The 21,512-nt window shown below is 37.7% G+C and overlaps 2 protein-coding genes and 1 pseudogene across 2 annotated transcripts; all 3 read right to left on the bottom strand.

Moving 5' to 3' along the window:
• Positions 1-158: 158 nt before the first annotated feature.
• On the bottom strand, positions 159-3,003 carry LOC125204947 (benzyl alcohol O-benzoyltransferase-like). Its single transcript, XM_048103719.2, has 3 exons — positions 2,459-3,003; positions 1,385-1,842; positions 159-891 (listed from the first exon to the last, which is right to left on the bottom strand). Exons 1-3 carry the CDS (start codon positions 2,942-2,944, stop codon positions 459-461), a joined length of 1,377 nt encoding a protein of 458 aa, XP_047959676.1. The 5' UTR covers positions 2,945-3,003; the 3' UTR covers positions 159-458.
• Positions 3,004-10,685: 7,682 nt separating this feature from the next.
• LOC125206705 (benzyl alcohol O-benzoyltransferase pseudogene) lies at positions 10,686-14,722 on the bottom strand (annotated as a pseudogene).
• Positions 14,723-18,453: 3,731 nt separating this feature from the next.
• Positions 18,454-21,502, bottom strand: LOC125204872 (benzyl alcohol O-benzoyltransferase-like). Its single transcript, XM_048103629.2, has 3 exons — positions 21,025-21,502; positions 19,507-19,973; positions 18,454-19,010 (listed from the first exon to the last, which is right to left on the bottom strand). Exons 1-3 carry the CDS (start codon positions 21,472-21,474, stop codon positions 18,578-18,580), a joined length of 1,350 nt encoding a protein of 449 aa, XP_047959586.1. The 5' UTR covers positions 21,475-21,502; the 3' UTR covers positions 18,454-18,577.
• Positions 21,503-21,512: the final 10 nt, after the last annotated feature.

Below are 21,512 nucleotides of genomic sequence, written 5' to 3'. Positions count from 1 at the left end.
ATTTTATCATCGTATCTATTCACCTTAAATTTCAATACCCTTTAACTAATTTGCTCTTTCATATCGGGTTAGCGTAATAAATTTAAGTTGTACGCGCTATTATGGGAAAATTGAGAATAAATGTGTGTTGAAATTATTGCCAAATCGAAAATGTAGAATAAAAAGAAATCAGCCTCAATATATACATGTAGTTTGTTCCATACGGTTTTGAAATACCAATTCCTAACCAGAAAAGTGGAGAAGAAGTGAGAAAAGGGATAGAGTCATAGAGATTTATGACTTTATTCTATTATCTCGCTAACTCCAAAATAATAAATAAAGAGTACATTAACATATATATAGAGTTTATTTTTACCCAGTTCAACTTTGCGATCTAGAAAATAACCAACAAAGAAAACCTTAAAATAAGCATAATTAAATCACAAAATATTAGATAAAATAACTTAACTGGCTCCGTATCACAGGGATGAAGATGTTGGAGCGGTAGTCATCATGACCTGAAGATGTTTCTCGAAGACTTTCATGGATTCGAGAGGTAGGCTAACCGGAACCATGAAACCATCCTTAAAGGCAGAGTACCAAGCTATTTGAATATTATCGGTCGGCCTATAAATTCCTTGAGACATCCCACCGTATTCTGCAGTGCCCCACCCGACATCCATTTGCTCGAAACCCACATGCGTCATATTAGACACCACATAAGTGTTTGCTTCCGTCATACTAGGGCGATCTCGCATCACCATTAGACCCGCCACTGATCTCAGGTACTCATCAGTCACTACTTCGCGTTTTGCCTTTCTCACCAACTCCACCGCGTAGTGCAGCGGATTCTTGGACAACTCACCGGCTGTAGTCACTACCACCGGAAATGCTATAGCGTTGCCATAGTACCTGATGCATATTAATTAGGAATTAACACTGTTGCAAAACAATGAAAAAGATTCCCCCTTTTAGCGCATATCTAAAGATCAAATCTCATCCACTGGATAAAAAAAATGAAGGATGAAATTGAGTTTAAAAATTTATGAATTTAAAAACACAAAATTCATTTAAAGAGCGTTTTAGTTCATATGAGGGGTAAAACAAACAATTTTACCCATAGAGTGAACCAAAACGTTCTTAAAATGAACATTGTGTTTTCAAAACCCGGGGATCATTTTATATTACGATTTAGGACATTTTGTATTGGAAATGATTTATCTTAATGGCGTTTTAGTTCATACGATGTGTAAAACCGACAATTTTACCAAAACACACTTCTACTAAACTCAATGTTTTTAAAATCCAACCAATCTCAGTCTTTGAATCTAGTGGTTTAGATTTGATCTCTAGTTATACGATTAGAATGTGGTTATAATAGATTTATGTATCATACTATCATTACCCCATTGGAAGTTGTGGTTTCATTAGCTTTCGGTTATCAATAAACACTGAGAATCTTATCTCTTCGTCGGGTTCGGGAGAGAGAGCAATTGTCTGGCAGCGCCATACGCAGCCTGCCACGATGTCGAATTTGGAGCAGCGTTGGAGATGCGGTGGCAGGCTGCAACGGAGGGCAGAGATTTTGGCAGAGCTGAAAAAGGAGCGTTCCTCCATCGTATCAAGCGAGACAAGGGTTCCACCACTTGTACTGACATCATATTCATGATGTGCGAACGACACGCGCGGCGGCTGGCTGGCGCTGAGAAGATGTCGGTCCCAAACTGGTTGGATAGAAGGGAACGCGGCTCCGCCAGCAAGTTCACCCACGGCGGAGAGAAATTGGGAAAGGCCGACACCGTCACACACTGTGTGATTGAAGTAGTTTGAAAAGATAAATCCCCCACATTTTAGCCGTGTGACCTGTGCAAGTCTTTGTATTTAATTATACTACCAAAAGTAATTGTATTGATTGGAATTTGATCAATTTTCATAATTTGAATGACTATTATCCCTAAATAAACTGATAATAAAAAATAATTTTAAAAGTATAGGGTATTACATAAATGACTATTATCCCAATTTTTTGAAGATCAAAGTTTAGTCTACTGGTATATGTGTCTTTAAAATTCATAGGCTAAGCTTTGATTGTGCATTGGGGTTTGAACCCACAACCTCGTTGTCTCGCCAACTTACCAATAGCGAGCCCCTTTACGAGACGAAGCGTCCGCAACGCTGGCTCGATGCTGCCTCGTCTTAGTGAGATGAGTCAGAGCCAGCAACGAGTTGCGTTGCGGTTGCTCTAATGACTTGGATATCGCTGTCCACTAACAATATTTCAACCACTTTTACTTTCTCTCACACTGCACCAATTTAACGCCGAAACTCATGTCGTCCCCAAAATCTCTATTTTTAGGAGACAAAAGGATCCAATTAATGTATCAGTGGAAAGATCCAATTAGAATAATAAATCATGTTAAGAATTGAGAATGATGCATAAGGAAGATTGTCTAAACAGATTCAGTAAGTCGTTAATTACCTGAATGAACATAAGTGGAATATCAAGAAATATTCCAAGGTCATTTGGCATATGAAGAGAAATGCCATCCAAGTTGGGGAAGGGTGGATAAAGGGCATTCTCTCCGAAATGCTGCAGCGTTGCATCCGCGTCAGCCTCGGCGAACACTACCCCTTGGCCGGTGCATTCAACGACGAGCTTCCGACCAGTGTGTTCCCTCAACCGCCCAGCCAACGGGTAGTAAAAGACCAAGGCTTTGGCAATAGCCTCACGAATAATCTTCACCGGATCTTTCCCTTCCATGGATGGATTCTTTTTGTAGAAATTTATTGCTCCAACATACCTTCGGAGGAACCTCTGGTCATCTATATCAGAGAGAGATTTGAATTCATTGGGTGTGGACACTGCTGGACAAAGCAACTCGGGTGTTTTCCTTGCAACTCTCAAAGTTAATCTTTTGGTTGATGCCATTATTACATGCCTTGGAACAAAACCCTTAATATGCATATTTATAGTTCCGTCGCAAAAAAAATACTTTTTGTAGTAAAAGTACTAATGCAATAATAATAAAGTGAGAGAGAATTAGAGAAAAAAAATTGAAATAATGTTAGTGGAAAATAAACTTAGCTTATTAAATATAAAAACATACCACAAATAAATATAGATTGATTTTGAACAACTGACCAAAATGGAATTGGACGGAGGTAGTATGTTTATAACGTTGTATCTTACTAGTGACAGGGGTAACCCACTAAGCGCTTTTCAAAATTTTAAATAATTAGTCACTCTATTACATTTAAGATGATCACATTTGTGAATGATATATAATTTTTTTTGGAGTTGTTGATTATATTAACTAAAGCAATAAACTAGCTGAATACTTATTTGAGGAGAGATAAAAGATGCATTTTACTTGAAAAAAAAAAAATGAAAGAATACATCTTAAATGGAACAAACTAAAAATGAAATGTGAACATCTTAGGTTATGATATAAGATTTTAGGTAGAGCTGACAATTTTCGACACGACACGATAATCTGATACGAATCCGCATGAAATTATTGGGTTGGGGTCAAGTCTTATTGGGTGCGTGTCCTTATCGGGTTGACCCATTAAGAAGATAGATCTCCTTCCGTCCACAACAATCTCATTTGTGGAAAACATATGTTTTAATGAAAAATTGTTAATAATATAAGAGAGAGGATGAGAAAATGTAGGTAAAGTAAGAGAGATAATGAGAAAAAAGTGTGAAAAGTATGAGAGGAGAAAAAGTTGGAATAGTATTAGAGAAAAACTTTTCATTTTTAAAAATGAGACTACTTTTTTTTGGACATTCTAAAATGACAAAATTAGACTATTTTTAATTTACCGAGGAAGTACAATAAACTAATTAATCCCATTAATGATAGGTTAATGAATTCTTAGCCTAGTTTAAATAGTGGGCTCTTTTAGATTAGCCCATATTAATGAATATAATTATATAAACGTATTTTTTTCTTTCTTTCCTAGTTAACTAGTTTAGTTGTAATTAGTTTTGCTTAGTTGACTCTTATAGATTAGCCCATATTAGGATAGGATATTGGTGGCGGAGTAAGAACACCATTAATTGGGTTGCCATCATAAGTGGTGGGGCTAGAATTTTGATTCTATAGTTTAGAGTTGTAGATATTTTTGGTGTTGGCGTCGCCGAAAGCAACTATAACAGCGACGATGGGGTTCCATGAGAGAATAGAGTAGAGAAAAAAAAAAATAGAAATAGACTATATGGTTGTTTGGAGAAGCAATATTGGCGTTAGAAGAAACACAAATTTCAATAGTAATTTTAATTTTCAAATAATTTTCTTTTTGTTTACTGGATTATTTAAACTCCATTAATTTCATTGATGCTAAACAAGTTTTATGTGTTTCTACGAGAAAATTGTTTTATCTATGTCAACACTCTATATATATATTTGAAATATCATCGAAAAATATAACATTTTATAAGTAGTTTAATTCATTAAATATAACTATTTTTTATTTATAATATTTAATAAAAAATTTGAAAATATACGAGAAATAAAAAAATCATGAAAAACAAAATTTTCTACACAGTATGGTCCGACGCCGGCCAACCCAGCCACTTAGTAAGTGGGTTCGTCTAGAATGAGTACCAAACATCTGAATCTACTCTAAAACAACTAAGAACACCGTGTAAAAAAAAGATCATAGCTGAAACTTTCCTGAAATAGCCAAGCAAAACGCAAAAGTAAATGGAGACCAATTTTCCTTCACAACCTAGATAGGTCTTGGCTACCTATTGGTACGGTTGCAGTTATTATGATAATTCTGTCTTATCTAAGAAGAGATTAATAACATTGGTGTGGTAAATTATTGAAAGGATATGAAATGTATTCTTTATTGCTATCTATTGAAAGAATATATTTCAGAAATTTTAGTATTTTCTAGTTTATGAAATTAATATCAATATTTTTTATTTAATCAGACGTCACTTCAATATGGGAGAGTTTGTACGTAACTCAAACATGATATCTTGGGTGTTAGTAATTGAATAGCATGAATGTATTGAAATATTATTTCATAGAATTCGCGTGCACAGTGTGGTATGATTAAATCCCCAAGAGGTGTTTGAAAATTGAATTTATTATTAAGAAATTGCGCAGTTGGAATTTATTCAACGAATAATAAATAAGGTTTCAAACTAGAAAACTCTTTAGAGAATTAAATTAATGGATTAAGATAATCTTAAATGCAGAAAATATTATAAAATAAAATGGACCCAAGTTACTTGTAATTTGGTGATTTAGATGAGAGTGCAATATTATTCTTTAGTGGAACAAAGTTACTTGTAATTTGGTGATTTAGATGGGAGTGCAATGTTATTCTTTAGTGGAACAAAATAATATTCCATTGATAATATATTAAATCATGGGTCAATTGATTTAATTAGATATTTATCTAATGGGTGAGTCCAACATCCTAGCCCAACATGTAACGCCCCACTTTTTCGAACCCTAATTTTTGGGTTATAAAATTTTTGCATTAAATGCCTTAAATGCTATGATATGTGAATAAATTGATGAGTGATTAATTACATGATGTCTTTGTGACCTAATTGCGTATGGGAGTTGAGATTGAGTTGAATAGTCAACTTATGTTGATAATATGACATGGCGTTGAAAAGTCAAAGATATGGAAAATATGACATGGCCGCGGAATGGTCAAAGTCGTGGAAAATGTAAAGTGGAAGTGAAATTCAAATATGTGAATATTTGATGCGGAGTAATATATTTGTGGTGAATTATTTTCCCAAGGGTTGAGTGAGATTAAATAGGATTTTCATAAATATCCTACCCAATTAGTTGAAATGTTCGACCATCACTATTATTGGAGAAGGAATTATATTTTTCTTGGATTTAATTATTTGTTTGGGATAATTATCCGAATTAAATCCAAAGTCCAATTAAACTTTAATTCCACCTTGGAATTTTCAAAACTCCACCTTTGATTTTCTATGAGATTTTCGAAAATCTCCTATATTATGGGAGAAGGGATTGTTTATTTATTTGATCCCTTATTTATTCTCTTCCATGAATAAATATAAATATGCTAGAATATCTTACCATATCTTGCCAAATCTAAGAAAATCTTGTCATATCCTAATTAAATTAGGATTTGGAAATTAAATCCCTTATGAGAGAGGCATAAAAATCGCCTACTACTATTATTTGGGGAGGATTTAATTATTTTATTCTACTCCGTGAAATATTTGAATTTAAATCATAGGCTAATTAAATAGCCTAAATTTCGAATTCCTTGTTTTCCTCAACCAAATTAACGCCAACTACTATATTCAAATCTCTCCATATCTTCTCAAATCTTTAATTTATTTAATTAAAGATATTATTTTGGGACTCTATAAATACATGGGAGATCCTAAACCCTAGCAACATAAATCACGCCCCCCACTCCCCCAAATTTTCGAAATCTCTCTCCCCACTATCTCCAAAATTTCTTCTACTTTCTCCATTAATTCTTCATCTTTTGGAAAAGAATTGAAGCTGATATTCAAGAGTTTATTGAAGAATCAAGGCTATAACTTGTTTCTACCGATCGTTCTTTTGGAAAAGATACTTTAATTTTTGATCTTCTCTTCTTCTACCGATTAATCGGTGTTCTTGAGTCCATATGCATTTAGATTGAGTGAAGGGGAAATAAATTGATGAACTTGGGATGCATGTGATAAGTGTGTGTGTGTGACCGAGTGTGTGTGTGTGCGTGCACGCCTCGGAAGGCATGCACATGTGTGGTGTTCGTGTGCGTGTGTTGTGTGTGTGTAGAACACTCATGCGTGACACGATTTAATGATAAATTTGGAGTTTTTATTCGAATAAAAATGATATGCTAATCGTACTTCGATTTTTGAATAATGATATTAAAGATTTATCGATGGGAAAAAGGGAAACGTGGGAACATGCATGATTTTGAATCAATGTTAGAAACTGATTTGTGATACGCCAAATTTAAAGGTGATACTTCGCGCTCTCAGCGTGATAAACGAGGAGAAGAGAATATTTTCGAGCTAAGCCGACGAGGTGGGCTTTCTTTTAAAATAAGGACATTGTCCTAAACTGATATTGATGAGAATGAGATATGTGTTATCATGTCTTGATTTGTTTTGTCGTGCCTATCCCTCGTGGCTATGTCACTATTCATTTAATCGAATTTGGATCCTTGTAGAGCCGCAAACTCTACTTGGGTTAGTGTACACCAATGTTAGACCGAGTGTCAGCGTACGGGTTGGCCGGTCTAGTGACCTGGATTGCAGCCGCATTCCTTGTCATGTAGAATGAGGATATGGTAAACGACGATGTGAAAAATGGTTGCGCGACCGTGATATTTGATAAAGAATATATTTTGGTGCCTCGGGTCTTTCTAAAGATAAAACCCCGACGGACACTTGAAAATGGCATGATAATTACTACTGTTGATAAAACTATTTTCGGCTATGAGCCCCCTGAGTATGATTGTAGTACTCAGCTCTGCACGTGTTTTCCCTATGTGCAGGTTGAGTGGTGACGAGCGGGCGGCGGTGTTGAGTAGGAAATAATAATATGATAATAATAGGAAATAATAATATGATCTGTTGGAACTTTAAGTGTCGTTGTGTCTCCATACATAGCTTCACTTCTCTCTTGGTCGCTTCCGCTATATTATGAAAACTTGTGATCTTTTGGTTGGGTTGAATTCTTTTATTTCGTGGGAATATTTTGGATATGGAACAGTTGAAATTATTTTGGAAACTTTGATAAGCATTTATTGTGATAGCCTTATATTGGATTTCATTGCTGAGGCATTATTCTTCTCCCATTTAATTGTTCATTAAATGCTTTGGTAAATTTCCTTTAAATGAAGCCCTAGCCTATGAACTTTGTTGCATTTAAGTCTTCCTAGATAGCGATCGCCATTATTTTTGTACCCTAGAATGGCGGGTCGTTACACAACAAGTCTAAGCTTATAAATAATGTAGAGATGGGAAACCCTAGCACAGACTACAGCACACAACTCTCTCCTAACCCTAACCCTAGCTGCCTAAAATCGGCGTCTCTCCCTCCCTCTTGGTCTCGATTTTCATGCCCTAGCACGTGGGAGATTAGGGTTTTGATTTTTGTTCGTATTCTATCCTAATTCATAGGATTAGATCAAGACAATCTCGTGTTTGTGTTGGTGTTCCCTAGATCTCATATCACTTTTATTTGATTCTTCGAGATCCGCCCACACAGATGAATAATCAAGATGTGGGAATAGTATGGAAGATTCGTGGTCAATAAATCAAGGATCTCCGGGTTGTCAACGTCAATCCTGTGATGGATCAAGAGGTAACAATCGAAGATAACGTGTTTATTTGATTTGTTCATCAATAGATTTAGTTTAATTGCATGAAATTGAAATAGAATGCATAATCACCTAAATAGATCCGTAAGGACTTGTTTGTTTTCCGTGTCTTCCACTGCGATAGCCCCAACAATTCATGTATTCAACTAAAAATAGAGTAAGAATAGAGCAATGAACAATCATCAACGAAAAGAACATATCATGCTTGCAATTGAAACGTCACTGCGAAATTTAAGCTAAAACTACCAGATCTACTCTAACTGACCAAGCGGAAATCACGTACGAGTAGAAACAAGCCATACTCATGCAGACTCAAAACAGCACAAATTAGATCTACCAACATAAACTCCGATCTAACATGAATTCATCGAAATCCAACATCATCAAACCCAGATCCATGAAATCAAACTCGAATCCAACCGATTCCAAAACCTAACAACTAACAATTGCTAAACGCATCCAACCAAACAAACTTAAACTCAACACAGCAAGATCCAAATAGAAAACCAACCGAAATATCCATGATTCTGATTCCAAAACATATTCAAAACAAGATCCGAAGTCAAGCTTCAGATTCAACAACAAACAACTACGGACTTCAACTAAACAAGTTCAAAGACACCAACAATATCTCAAAGCATTAAAGTTAAAACTAATACGGAAGGTAGAGATTGTTTCTTCGCTCCGTAGAGCGGTGGGACACAAGTATCACGAACTAAAAACACGCCACCAGCCTGAAATGAACTCCCTTCCAAGTGCGCAGAACTAGAAACTAAGAACTGAAGTGAAAATGAGCTCGGGAGACTTGAGCTAAGAAGGAGTTGCCTCATCCTTCAATCTCATCCTTTTGTATAGGGAGGCTTGAGGCTCTAATCCCCAGGGCACCTTCTCTCTGATTTGACGCTTGTTCCCTTAAAGAGGGATATTTGAAATCTACTCATTTTCTCCCACTTCTGCTCCTGTCGCCGTCTTCGTAATCCTCCTTGGTCGGTTTGGCGGCTTTTGGTACTTCACTTCAAATTCTGCTTAATTTTGCGTCTGCCCAGTCAATCTGCTCAATTTTCCTGAACCAGCAGATTTCTACGCACCTGAACTCAAAATTGCACATTAGATCCCTGAAAGTACAGAAATCCACCCAATAACCAATGCATGAAATGAGCCTTATCATTCTTCCAGTAAAACGCTCCATCCGACAAAAGGTACGCTCGACACCAGGATGTCCCGCTTGTGGTGTTCTGTGGTGTTTGAAAAGGAGGGCTTGTTTCGCCACTGATGTGTTGCCTACATATATGCGTCGATTGTATTAAATCAAGCGGTCGACAACCGACAGTTTGCTGTCCGCCTTGCCCTCCTCAATCGCCATCCGCAAGTCCAAGATTTTCAGAACAGATGTGAGACTGCTGTCAATTGGGATGTATCCATTGCCGCCTGTTCTACGGCCTCCGGCGTCGGATCCATGTCCCTCCGCGACAGAGCATTGACCACCTGATTTGACACTCCCGTCTTATATTCGATACGAAACGTGTATTCCATTAATTTCCGGGCCTTACAACTGCTGATCAGGTGTCTGAATAACCTGTTGGAGTAGTTCCTTTAAGCTCTTTTGGTCGTCGGATCCACTTTTGTACCGCCTCTACCATAGTGTAAAGCTCTATGTGATATGTCGACGTCACTCCTCGACAAGGACCTAAATTCTTGCTGAAAAAGGCTAACGGCTGATCGTCCTACAATAATACCGCCCCTAAGCCAAAATCGGAGGCGTCTGTCTCCAGATAAAATGGCTTACTAAAGTCCAGAAGTCGGAGTACCGGAGATGACGTCATAGCCTCCTTCAGCGCCGCTAAGCTATCTGCAGCTACTGGTGACCACTAGAAACCTCGCAATTGCTTAATAGTGGATGGGATCAATTGTATCACAGTCCGGCGGATAATCGGAGATCATTGGTACTTCCTCTATCTCTTGTGTGGCAGCTGTAACTCAGGTTCGTGTTGTATTCGTATCAAGAACTCGCACAATATCATTTTTGCAGCCAAATGGTCATTTTGATTCTGTTTATAGTAATGTTTTGGCCTAGTGGTTGAATGGTCATTGCTCCAGATCGAAGGTCTTGCGTTCGAGTCTGTCATTTTAAAACATCTGTTTATTTATCCATAAACAAGGATACCATATTTATGGACTTATTTATGACCCTATGCGGTCACTGGCGGATCCAATACCCCCAAAATATGGAAGTAGCCTAGTGGTAAAACCATCATTTCTCCACAACAACAAGTCGGGTTCGATCTGCCACGGTATGAGGTTCCATTTTATTCTACGATCCAGAAAAGAATCGACAAGTAAACTCAGATATAAGTTTAGAGCGATGAAGATATTGGAGAGGTATTGATCATGGCGTGAAGATGTTTCTCGAAGAGTTTCATGGATTCGAGAGGAAGGCAAACCGGAACCACGATACCATCCTTAAACCCTAAGGCCATCCGCGACGCTATCTCTTATCCGTCTCTTAACCGTCTCATCTCTTAACTATTCATGGGCCCCACTGTACTTTTCAGCTCATCTCTTAACTAAGAGACAGCACCTGCAACCCTCCATCTCTTAACCATCTCTTAACTATTCATTCAATTTCATTTTTTATTTTTAATTCCAACAAATTCAATTAATAAAAACACACTTCATTAAAATAAAATAAATATTACAACTTAAAAACCTAAAAAATAGAAAAAAAATACATAATTTAAAATCCAAAAAAATAAAAAAAGTACATAATTTAAAATCCTAAAAAATAAAAACTACTCCGCCGGCGAATCATCATCCCCCGAAGTCGGCGGTACAACTATACCAAGTAGAGCTCTCATATACTCAATTCCGGCCATATGGGCTGCAACTTGGCCAGGATTCATTTTTGAGAGGTCCGCCATCGTGGCGACTAGGTATATGGACATTAGGGTGTACGAGCCCGTGCCCATGCCGGAGCCCGAGCCCGAGCCCGCCTAGCTTGGTCCGCCGCGGCCCATCCCTCTCGCTCTCGCTCTCCCCCTGGCTCTAGCCGTCTTCGCCGCCTTGGTCCCTTGCGGCCGACGTCGTGCACCGGAAGAAGACCCCCCTACATCATCGGTTGGCGTGCCCTCACATGAGGTGTTGCCTTCGCCGCCATCACTAGACGAGTAGTGGCCACGCGCCGTGCGCTTCGTGCGTTTCGAGCCCGCGCCTGACTCGACACCGCCAGCCCACCTGTCAAGGTGGTGGACTTGCGACCAAACATCGACAAGCTTGAAATCTTTGCGACGTCGTCTTTGAAGACCCGCAACGCCGCTTTCAGAATGTCGGCTCCACTGGCTCCGCTCTGATAATTCGCCTCTTCTCCCCTGTATATCGCGCAAAATTTTTTGACATCTTTGTCGCTTCGCTCCCAATGACTGCAGAGCATCTTCACGTTGCGGGGAACGGTATTCGTCGGCCTTCGGGCGTTGTAAACTTCGGTGACTTTTAGCCAAAAACACTTGTGGGTTTGTTGATTCCCGACGACAGGATCGTACGAGACGCTGATCCAAGCGTCGTACAGAGCCAACGTCTCGGCTTTGCTGTATGCATGTCGGCTGCCGTCTCCACCAACCTCTGCAGCCGCTGCCTCCTCTTCCTCCTCTTCCTCCTCGGCATTGACGCCGAGACTGAGGTTGATCCTGCAGGAGCCGGAGCCTCCACCGATTGGCCAGTCGGGCAAACTGCGTTGCGGCGCCAAAAAATTCTCCGGAATTTGGGATAATTCCGGCGATTGCCCGTACCTCTGGGCGGGGGGAGGGACGATAGTATGCATCCTCATCAAAATGTGGTGTTTGGTACGCCGGCGGGGTGGTCGAACCTTGGGTGCTCGGCGACGAACCGGGAGTACCCAAACAGTTGTACATGCTCGCCCAATCGTCGAACGAGTTCAAGTCGAACCCGCCGGAGGGCCGCCTGCCGGAGCCGCCGCCGCTGGAGTTTCCATCGCCGGACATTTTTTCAACAATTTGAGAGTAGTGTTTGTGTGTAAAATGGAAGAGGAATGAGGAATGAGAGTTGTGTTTGTGTGTAAAATGGTGAATGGAGTATGAAGTATATTTATAGAAGAATAAAAAAAAAAATTGAAAATTCGACCGTTTGGTCCCCAACAGTCATTTGACCGTTTGAATTTTTTTTTTTAATTAAATTCGAATTTTTCGAATTTATAAAAAAAAAAATTATTACGTCATAATTACGACGCCCACTCGCGGGCCGGCAAGTGGGCGTCACGCAACGCTCCAGCGCGCGCCACATGGGCGCGCGCGTCGTTTCGCCAGCTCGAGGCCGGCCTCGCCGTGTTGCGTCGCGCGACGAGATGTCTCGTCTCGTCGAGACGAGACGAGCCTGGCAACGCTGACTCGATGCTGGCTCGTCTCGTCGAGACGAGACCGAGCCAAAATCGAGCCCGCGTTGCGGATGCTCTAAGTACCAAGCTGCTTGAGTAGTACCGCTCGTCCATTTAATTCCTTTATGCACCCCACCGTAGGCCGCCGTGCCCCACCCAACATCCATTCGATCTAATCCCAAGTGCGTTATATTCGACACAGAGTAAATGTTCCCAATTCTCAAACTCTGCGGATCTGGTATCACCATCAGATCCGCTGAGTTTGACAGCTCACCAGCAGTCTCTACTTCGTGTTTCATGTTCCTCACCAATTCCACCGTGTAGTGCAGCGGATTCTTTGACAGCTCACCGGCAGTCGTCACTGCCGCCAAAAATTTTAAAACGTTGCCGTAGTATCCCACCGGAAGCGGCGGCCTTATATTCTTCCGGTTATCCATGGTGGCTATGAATTTCATCTCTGCGTCGGGTTTTAGGGAGAGAGCGATTGTCTGGCAGCGCCACACGCAGCCTGCCACGATTTCGAATTTGGAGCAGCGCTGGAGGTGTGGCGGCAGGCTGCGCCGGAGGGCGGAGATTTCGGCAGAGGTGAAAAAGAAGGAGCGTTCCACCATCTGATCCGTCGGCGCGGGAGTTCTACCAGTTCCGGCACCGTATTCACGATGTGGGATGCTGGAAGTGAGAAGATGTCGGTCCCACACCGGTCGAATAGAAGGGAACGTTGCTCCGCGAGCAAGTTCGCCGACGGCGAAGAGAAATTTGGAAAGGCCGACGCCATCGCACATTGTGTGGTTGAAGTTGTTTGAAAAGATAAATCCCCCACATTTTAGTCTTGTAAACTGTTAAGTGTTTGTGTTATAGGAACAAGGAAGGGAGACATTGTTATCTTTCAACTATAATTGACCAAAATATTGTTATTTGGACTATTATTCCTCAATTGGATATAATATAGTACTAGAATTAACACAAAATTGGTAAATTAAGAGAGAATATATGAGAAGGGTAGATAAAGTAGTGCTAATAAATAGTGAGACCTATATTAATAATTGTGGTATAAGTCGTAAATAACTTGATGTATAAGGTAATAAATTGGGACAACTTTACATACATGGAAATGCCCATAATTTTATAGGACAGAAGAAAACGAAATGTGCACATTTTTATGTGACAAATGGGAAAGATTAACGATAAAATATAATCCCAAGGGAATTTTATCATTTTCGTCCAACAATTTTATCATTTTCCTCAACACACTTAGTAAAAATTTAATATGTCATCAATTTGAAATATGTATGTCATTTTTATGTGACAAATGGGAAAGACTAACGATAAAATATAATCCCGAGGGAATTTTATCATTTTCGTTCAAGAATTTTATCATTTTCCTCGACACACTTAGTAAAAATTTAATATGTCATCAATTTGAAATATATATGTCAAATCAACAATATATTAAAAACAGAAACTCGAAATATTTTATCATGAGAAAATTGAGAAAATATTGAAATTCACGGTTTTGCCAAAAATGATAAATATTGTACCTGAATGAACACAATTGGAATATCAACTATTATTCCAAGGTTGTTTGGCACATCAAGAACAAGGTCATCCGAGTTGGGGAAGGGTGGATAAAGCGCATCCACTCCGAAATGCTGCAGCGTCGCATCTGCTTCGGCCTCCACGAATACTATCCCCTGGCCGGTGCATTCCACCACGAGCTTCCGACCAGTGTCTTCCCTCAACCGCCCGGCCAACGGGTAGTAAAAAACCAAGGCTTTGGCAATAGCTTCACGAATAATCTTCACTGGATCTTTCCCTTTCATGGATGGATTATTTTTGTAGAAATATATTGTTTTAACATATCTTCGGAGGAAGATTTGGTCATCTATATCAGAGAGAGATTTGAATTCATGTGGTGTGGACTCTGCTGGACAAAGATGCTGGACAAAGAAGCTCAGTTGTTTTTCTGGTTACAGTAACACTCAATGTTAATCTTTTAGTTGACTCCATGCTTAGGAAACTAAACTCATAACATGTATATTTATAAGGTTTCATTATTGTTCTAGAAGACTAAATTATAAGCGATCTTTTTTTATCACACATATTTTAAATTGTGTTTATTCTTAGATTATAATTATGAATAAAAATAAAAACATATTTTTATCATTTTTTTCTTTCGTCTAAGTACTTAAATTGGGACGGAGGGATTACTTATGAGCATCCTAGAGTAAAAAAGTTAGGCAGAATGTTAGATTAGTGTGGTGGACATTACTTGTACAAGAAATAGGGAGGGTGGATCATTATTACTACCTCTGTTCCTGAAAATTTGATACATATTACCATTTCGGTCCGTCCCTGAAAATTTGATACACTTCATTTTTACCATTTTTGGTAGTGGACCCCATATTCCACTAACTCATTCCTACTCACATTTTATTATAAAACTAATACTTTAAAAGTAGGACCCACATCCCACCAACTTTTTTAACTCACTTTCCATTACATTTCTTAAAACCCGTGTCGAGTCAAAATGTAGCAAATTTTGGGGGACGGAGGTAGTATCTTTTATGATTTCTTTTAATACTTTTCTATATAGACCTCAATAAAATAAAATAAAAAAGACCCTTGTGGTTGAAGAAGGATATTGTGATTTTGAGTTGTGTGTTGAATGACATTTCATTTGTAGGAGATTTCTATTTTTATTTATCCAATTATATTTTCTTTTGCTTTTCACAAAGTGTTAGAAGAATATCCGTAATTTTTTTCACTTCATTCCTCTCCTTTTTACAATAATTTTATGTTCATTCATGTTTGAATCGTTCAACTGTAATGTCATTGTATTGCTTAGGTTTTTCCCAAATTTCTAACTTAGTGCACTAATTCTTCTATTCCTGAAAAATATATACGGTTCGATAAAATTTAGAGCAACATATAGAAATTTTTTTTGTTCATGGTCATGTGCAAACAGATGAAGTCATGTGTTAATCCACCTTGTTAGAGAGTGATATTTAACACTAAAATTATTAAATTGGCTTCTCTTACCTAACTAATTAATACTCTTATATGAGAGTTATAGGTTTGACAACAATGCTACAAATTAGAAATTATTAACCGGTAGTTAATTTGCATTTGAAATCTGAAGCAAATTTTATATAGCCGTTTATAGCCAATTCTATATTTTCTGATAACACACGATCCAATAAAAATTTACCTATATTATTTTACATATTTCGAGAAAATATACTCATTTTTGGCTTAAACAATCTCAACTCAAAGATTTTCATTTATTGTATTCAAGTTCAAATTAATATTTATTAAAAATTGAAAGATGGAGGAAGAGAAACAAAATATACTACAAGAAAAAAAAAAGTATGGGAAAAAAATTTACAGAAAAGAAAACATAAATGGCAATAGAGGGGGAGAAGAAGATAGATCTCCTTCCGTCCACAATAGTCTCATTTGTGGACGGCAATATTTTAATGAAAAGTTGTTAATATCAAAGAAATGAGGAGAAAAATTAGGTAAAGTAAAAGAGATAATGAGAAAAAAAAGTGTCAAAAAAGTACGAGAGAGATGAGAAAAGTGGGAATAGTATTAGAGAGAAATTTTTCATTTTTAAAAGTAAGATTATTTTTTTGTGGACATTCAAAAATGATAAAATTAGACTATTTTTTTTATTAATGGAGGGAGTACAAGGGAAGTGATCAATTGCTAACTCATCCCTTAGTTGCTAACTACAACTAATTTAAGACCATAAGATTTTAGAAATCTTGTGGTCTACAATTTGCCATGAGTAATTTCGTTTTTTATTTTTTAATACTAAAAGGATAATAGCAACTATCAAATTTAGGGTTTAGAAATACAATGTCAATACAGTGTATGAAATACATCAACACGAAGACATAATAATGTCAACACAATTTCATATTTACATTTTACAAGCATAATATTGACATATTATGTAAGGTGTATTGACATAAATCTGTTCGTCAAAAATACGAAAATTCAAAAAAAAATTCAATTTTTTTTCGAATTTTGACGTCGGAATATATGCATGTAGTATATCGTTGGAATCCTTATAAAATTATCTTTAATTTGATATATGTTATATGAATTTAAAGTTTTGGGATTTCTTTTAAAAGTTAGTTATAACTAACTTGACATTAATACCCCTATTGATTTTTATTGGAATTAATCATGTAGCCTTATTGACGTTTTTTGTTGATCGTATTGACATTTTGTGGTTGATGACTAGGCCTCTAATTTGAATATCTAATGGCTGTTATTGAATTGTAGTTAGCAATTAAGCATTGAGTTAGTAATATAACACTCCCCGGAAGTACAATAAACTAATTAATCACATTAATAATAGGTTAATGAATTATTAGCCTAGTTTAAATAGTGGGCTCGTTTTGATTAGCCCATATTAATGAATATAATTATATAAACGTATTTTTTCTTTCTTTCCAAGTTAACTCCATTAATCGTGTTCTTACTCCGAACCGCAACCGTGAGAATTTACCCGAACTGAAACCGTCGACTTTTGAACCATGATTCGGTTCAGGTTCAAAATTATTCGAACCAAAACCGTATCAGAACCGCCGGTTCCGCGCGGTTTCGAACTGGAACCGCGAAAAATCATCGGAAAACAGTGAAATCAAGCCGGAACCGCAAAAAATCGACGGTTTGGAACCGTGAAAAACTGTAAAAAATAACCACCGGAAAACCGCCGGTTGGAAACCGAAACCGAAACCGAAACCGGCGGTTTTGGAACCGGAGCTGTAACCGCGAAACACCCTCGCGGTTCGGTTTCGGTTCAACAATTTCCAAAATCGAAACTGTTCCGAACCATAACCGTCGGTTCCTGAACCGTGGGCACCTCTAGATATTTGTAGAAGTGCCAATTATAGTGATTCGTTTTTAATTTACTATTGAAGCTATCCACAATTGTACAAGGCTAATGCAACAATATCAAGTAAGAGTATCCTATTCCACGATGACTAATGTGTCAACTTAACCACATTGAACCCATATCAACTACTATCTAGATGATTCAAAATAAGTTTTTTTTTTTTTATCTAATTATACTACTTCGACAGAGCAAATTAAAATGACGTAAAACTTGAACAATTAAATATGATACGAAAGGAAAGGAAAATGAATGCAGAATTATAGGATCCAATGCACGACAACAAGCTATTATCCAATTAACTCCCAAAAGATTTTAGCAACCCAAAGACCCCATACCGAATCTCAACTCTCCCAAGTTTTATGGATTAAAGAATGAATTTTTCTTATTCCAAGTTAATTATTTCATATTCCGATTAATTTAATTGATCCTAGCAACATTTAATAGGTAGCGAATCAAGTAAATGAAAATATAACACATTAGATAATTCGAACAACTACAAGAGCAAATAAGGTAGAACAAATTGGATAAATAACTCAAAATTAGCTAGGTATGTCAACTAAATTTCTGTTGACATTTTTTATATGCAAAGTTGACAAGTTAGCTAAGTTAGCAAAACTAGTTAAAAGTCTAATAGGACCCCAAAGTCATAATAGTAATGACATAGAACGATCGAATGGGGCAGCGAGAGGCTGTCCTTATTGAAGGTGGTGCCGGAACCTTAGTTCCTTGGCTAGGGTTAATTTTTTTTTAATACAAAGGGTAGAAGATGAGATAGACAAGGGATAGATATATATATACATTTGATTCGAAGAAGATTGAGAGAAGGAAATAGATTTATGAATTTGATTCTATTATGATCACTCAAAAAAAAAGTGTACTTGTAGAGCTATTTATGACTGTCCGGTTTGAACCAATAAAGAAAACCGATAAAAGTGCTTAGGGGCACTAACGTATCACAAAGATGAGGTTGTTGGAGCGGTAGTCGTCATAACGTGAATATGTTTCTCGAAGATTTTCATGGATTCGAGAGGTAGGCAAACCGGAACCACGAAACCATCTTTAAATCCTACGTACCAAGCTACTTGAATATTACCGGGCTGCCAATAAATTCCTTTAAACACCCCAGAGTACACCGCCGTGCCCCACCCAACATCCATTTGCTTTAAGCCCACGTGCGTTAAATTCGACACCATATAAGTGTTCACTGCTGTCAAATTAGGGCGATCTCGCCTCACCATTAGACCTGCCACTGATCTCAAGTAATCACCAGTCCCTGCTTCGCGCTTTGCCTTCTTCACCAACTCCACCGCGTAGCACAAAGGTTTCTTTAATAACTCACCTGCAGTCGTTACTGCTACCGGAAACGCTATAACGTTTCCATAGTACCTGATACATATTAATTAGGAATTAATAAGTCACAAGAAAGAATGATATAAATATTTTATATTCATTCTTGTGGAGGAGCAAACTATATCCCACATCAAAGTGTGGAAAAGAGTTGCAAACATATATATGGGCTACCAGTGGCGGACGCAAAAATGAATGTAAGTAGGGGCTAAATTTTCAAAATTTATCTTAAAAATAAATTTGTAGGTAATTTAGATTATTACTAGGGGCTTTTATATAATAATATGTATAAAATATGAATCAAATGTAGATTTTTTTAATAAAAAAAGAAGAAGCAAAGCCTCTATATATGTAGCTACACAAACTCCGTTAGTATGAGGCCATTTGGGAAGTACCCAAAAGCAAAACCGTGAATGTTTTGTCCAAAAAGGACAATTTTATACTAGTGTGGAGTTCGGATTTGCACCGCCGATCCCTACAATTCTATTTCTTATAAAAAATCAACACATAATAATTTGATGAAGTGAAGAATTACCCTATTGGAAGAGGTGGGTTTATTTGGTTCCGGTTATCCATTACCACGGAGAATCTAATCTCTTCATCGGGTTTAGGAGAGAGGGCGATTGTCTGGCAGCGCCACACGCAGCCTGCCACGATATCGAATTTGGAGCAGCGCTGGAGATGTGGTGGCAGGCTGCGGCGGAGGGCTGAGATTTGGGAAGAACTAAAATAAAAGGAGCGTTGCACCATCTGATCAAGCGGGGCATGGGTTCCACTACTTGCACCAGTTGAGGCATCATATTCACGATGTGCAAACGACACGCGTGGAGGCTCCATGGCGGTGAGGAGATGTCGGTCCCAAACTGGTCGAATAGAAGGGGCCGATGCTCCACGAGCAAGTTCACCCACGGCGGAGAGAAATTGGGAAATGCCGATACCGTCGCACATTGTGTGATTCATACAGTTTGAAAATATAAATCCCCCACATTTCATTCGCGTAACCTGTACAATGTGATTTTGAGCGGTATCAAAACACATCGTCTTATATTAGATCTAGATTAGGAAAAAATAAACTTCCTTTTTTAAACTCTTAAGATCTATCCAAATTTGAACAAGTTTTATTATTTTAAATGACAATTATCCTAAAAATTTATTACGATGACGTACGTAAGGATGAAATAAATTATATTAATACTCCATCCATCCCATAAAATATGTGCAGTTTTCATTTTCATCCGTCCCATAAAATATGGACATTTTCGGAGTGGATGCCCTTTTGCAATATTAGTAACTAATAATTTAAAGTGGAAACGCATTTTTTAAATATTTTTACCTCATTCCTAAAGTAGGTCTCACATTCCACGTAATCACTTCACTCAAATTATAAACCAATATTAAAAAGTGAAACTCATATACCACTAACTTTCCCAACACACTATTCTTTACATTTCTTGAAACTCGTGCCCACACTAAATGTGACACCTATTGTGGGACGGAGAGAGAGTAGAACAAACCATAAAAATGGATATTTTGGAGACGCCACAAATTTTAATGCAAATTTGATAAAGTATGAATTAAATTGAAAGGAAATGTAATTATAGTATTATTAGTTGAGAATGAGACCCATCTCATAATAGAAATAAAACTTACCAAATATAGAATTAATATAATTCTGTGTAACAATTCAAAATGAAAAAATTGAGATTAATTTTATCTAAAGGAAGTATGGTTTAAGTAGTACTCCCTCCGTTCCATTACGGCATTCCATTTTCTGCACTCGTTTTGGAAAAATGATATTAAATAGTTAAAGTGGAGAGAGAGTAAAGTAAGACGGAGAATAATATCGAGAAGAGACTTATCTACAATATTCTCTCTCTTAATTTACTTTTTCTCCACTTTAACTATTTATAATTATTTTTTCAAAATGAGAGTGCAAAATGAAATGTCTCTATTACTATGGAACGGAGAGAGTACTCTATTTGATGTGGCATATGAGAATCTGAAATATGTGGTACAGAAACATTCTCCCTATCAAAAAAGATAAACATCATACCTGAATGAACATAAGTGGAATATCATCCAATATTCCAAGGCTGCTTGGCACATCAGTAACAAGATCATCCGAGTTAGGGAAGGGTGGATAAAGGGCATCCACTCCTAAATGCTGCAGCATTGCATCCGCGTCGGCCTCCACGAACACTACCCCTTGGCCGGTGCATTCGACCAAGAGCTTCCGACCAGTGTGCTCCCTCAACCGCCCGGCCAACGGGTAGTAAAAGACCAAGGCTTTGGCAACAGCCTCACGAATAATTTTCACTGGATCTTTCCCTTCCATTGATGGATTCTTTTTGTAGAAATTTATTATTGTAACATATGTTCGGAGGAATGCTTGGTCATCTATATCAGAGAGATATTTGAATTCATGTGGTGTGGACTTTGCAGGACAAAGTAGCTCTGGTGATTTTTTGGTAACACTGAATGTTAAGATTTTGGTTGATGCCATTATTACATGCTTTAACAGAACTTCAATTTATACGGATA

The sequence above is a fragment of the Salvia hispanica genome, chromosome 6 (genome assembly GCF_029641045.1).
Source record: "Salvia hispanica isolate PSC_SH4W2 chromosome 6, Shi_PSC_v1, whole genome shotgun sequence".
Lineage (NCBI taxonomy): Eukaryota > Viridiplantae > Streptophyta > Magnoliopsida > Lamiales > Lamiaceae > Salvia > Salvia hispanica.
This window is presented reverse-complemented; position numbering and strand designations above follow the sequence as displayed.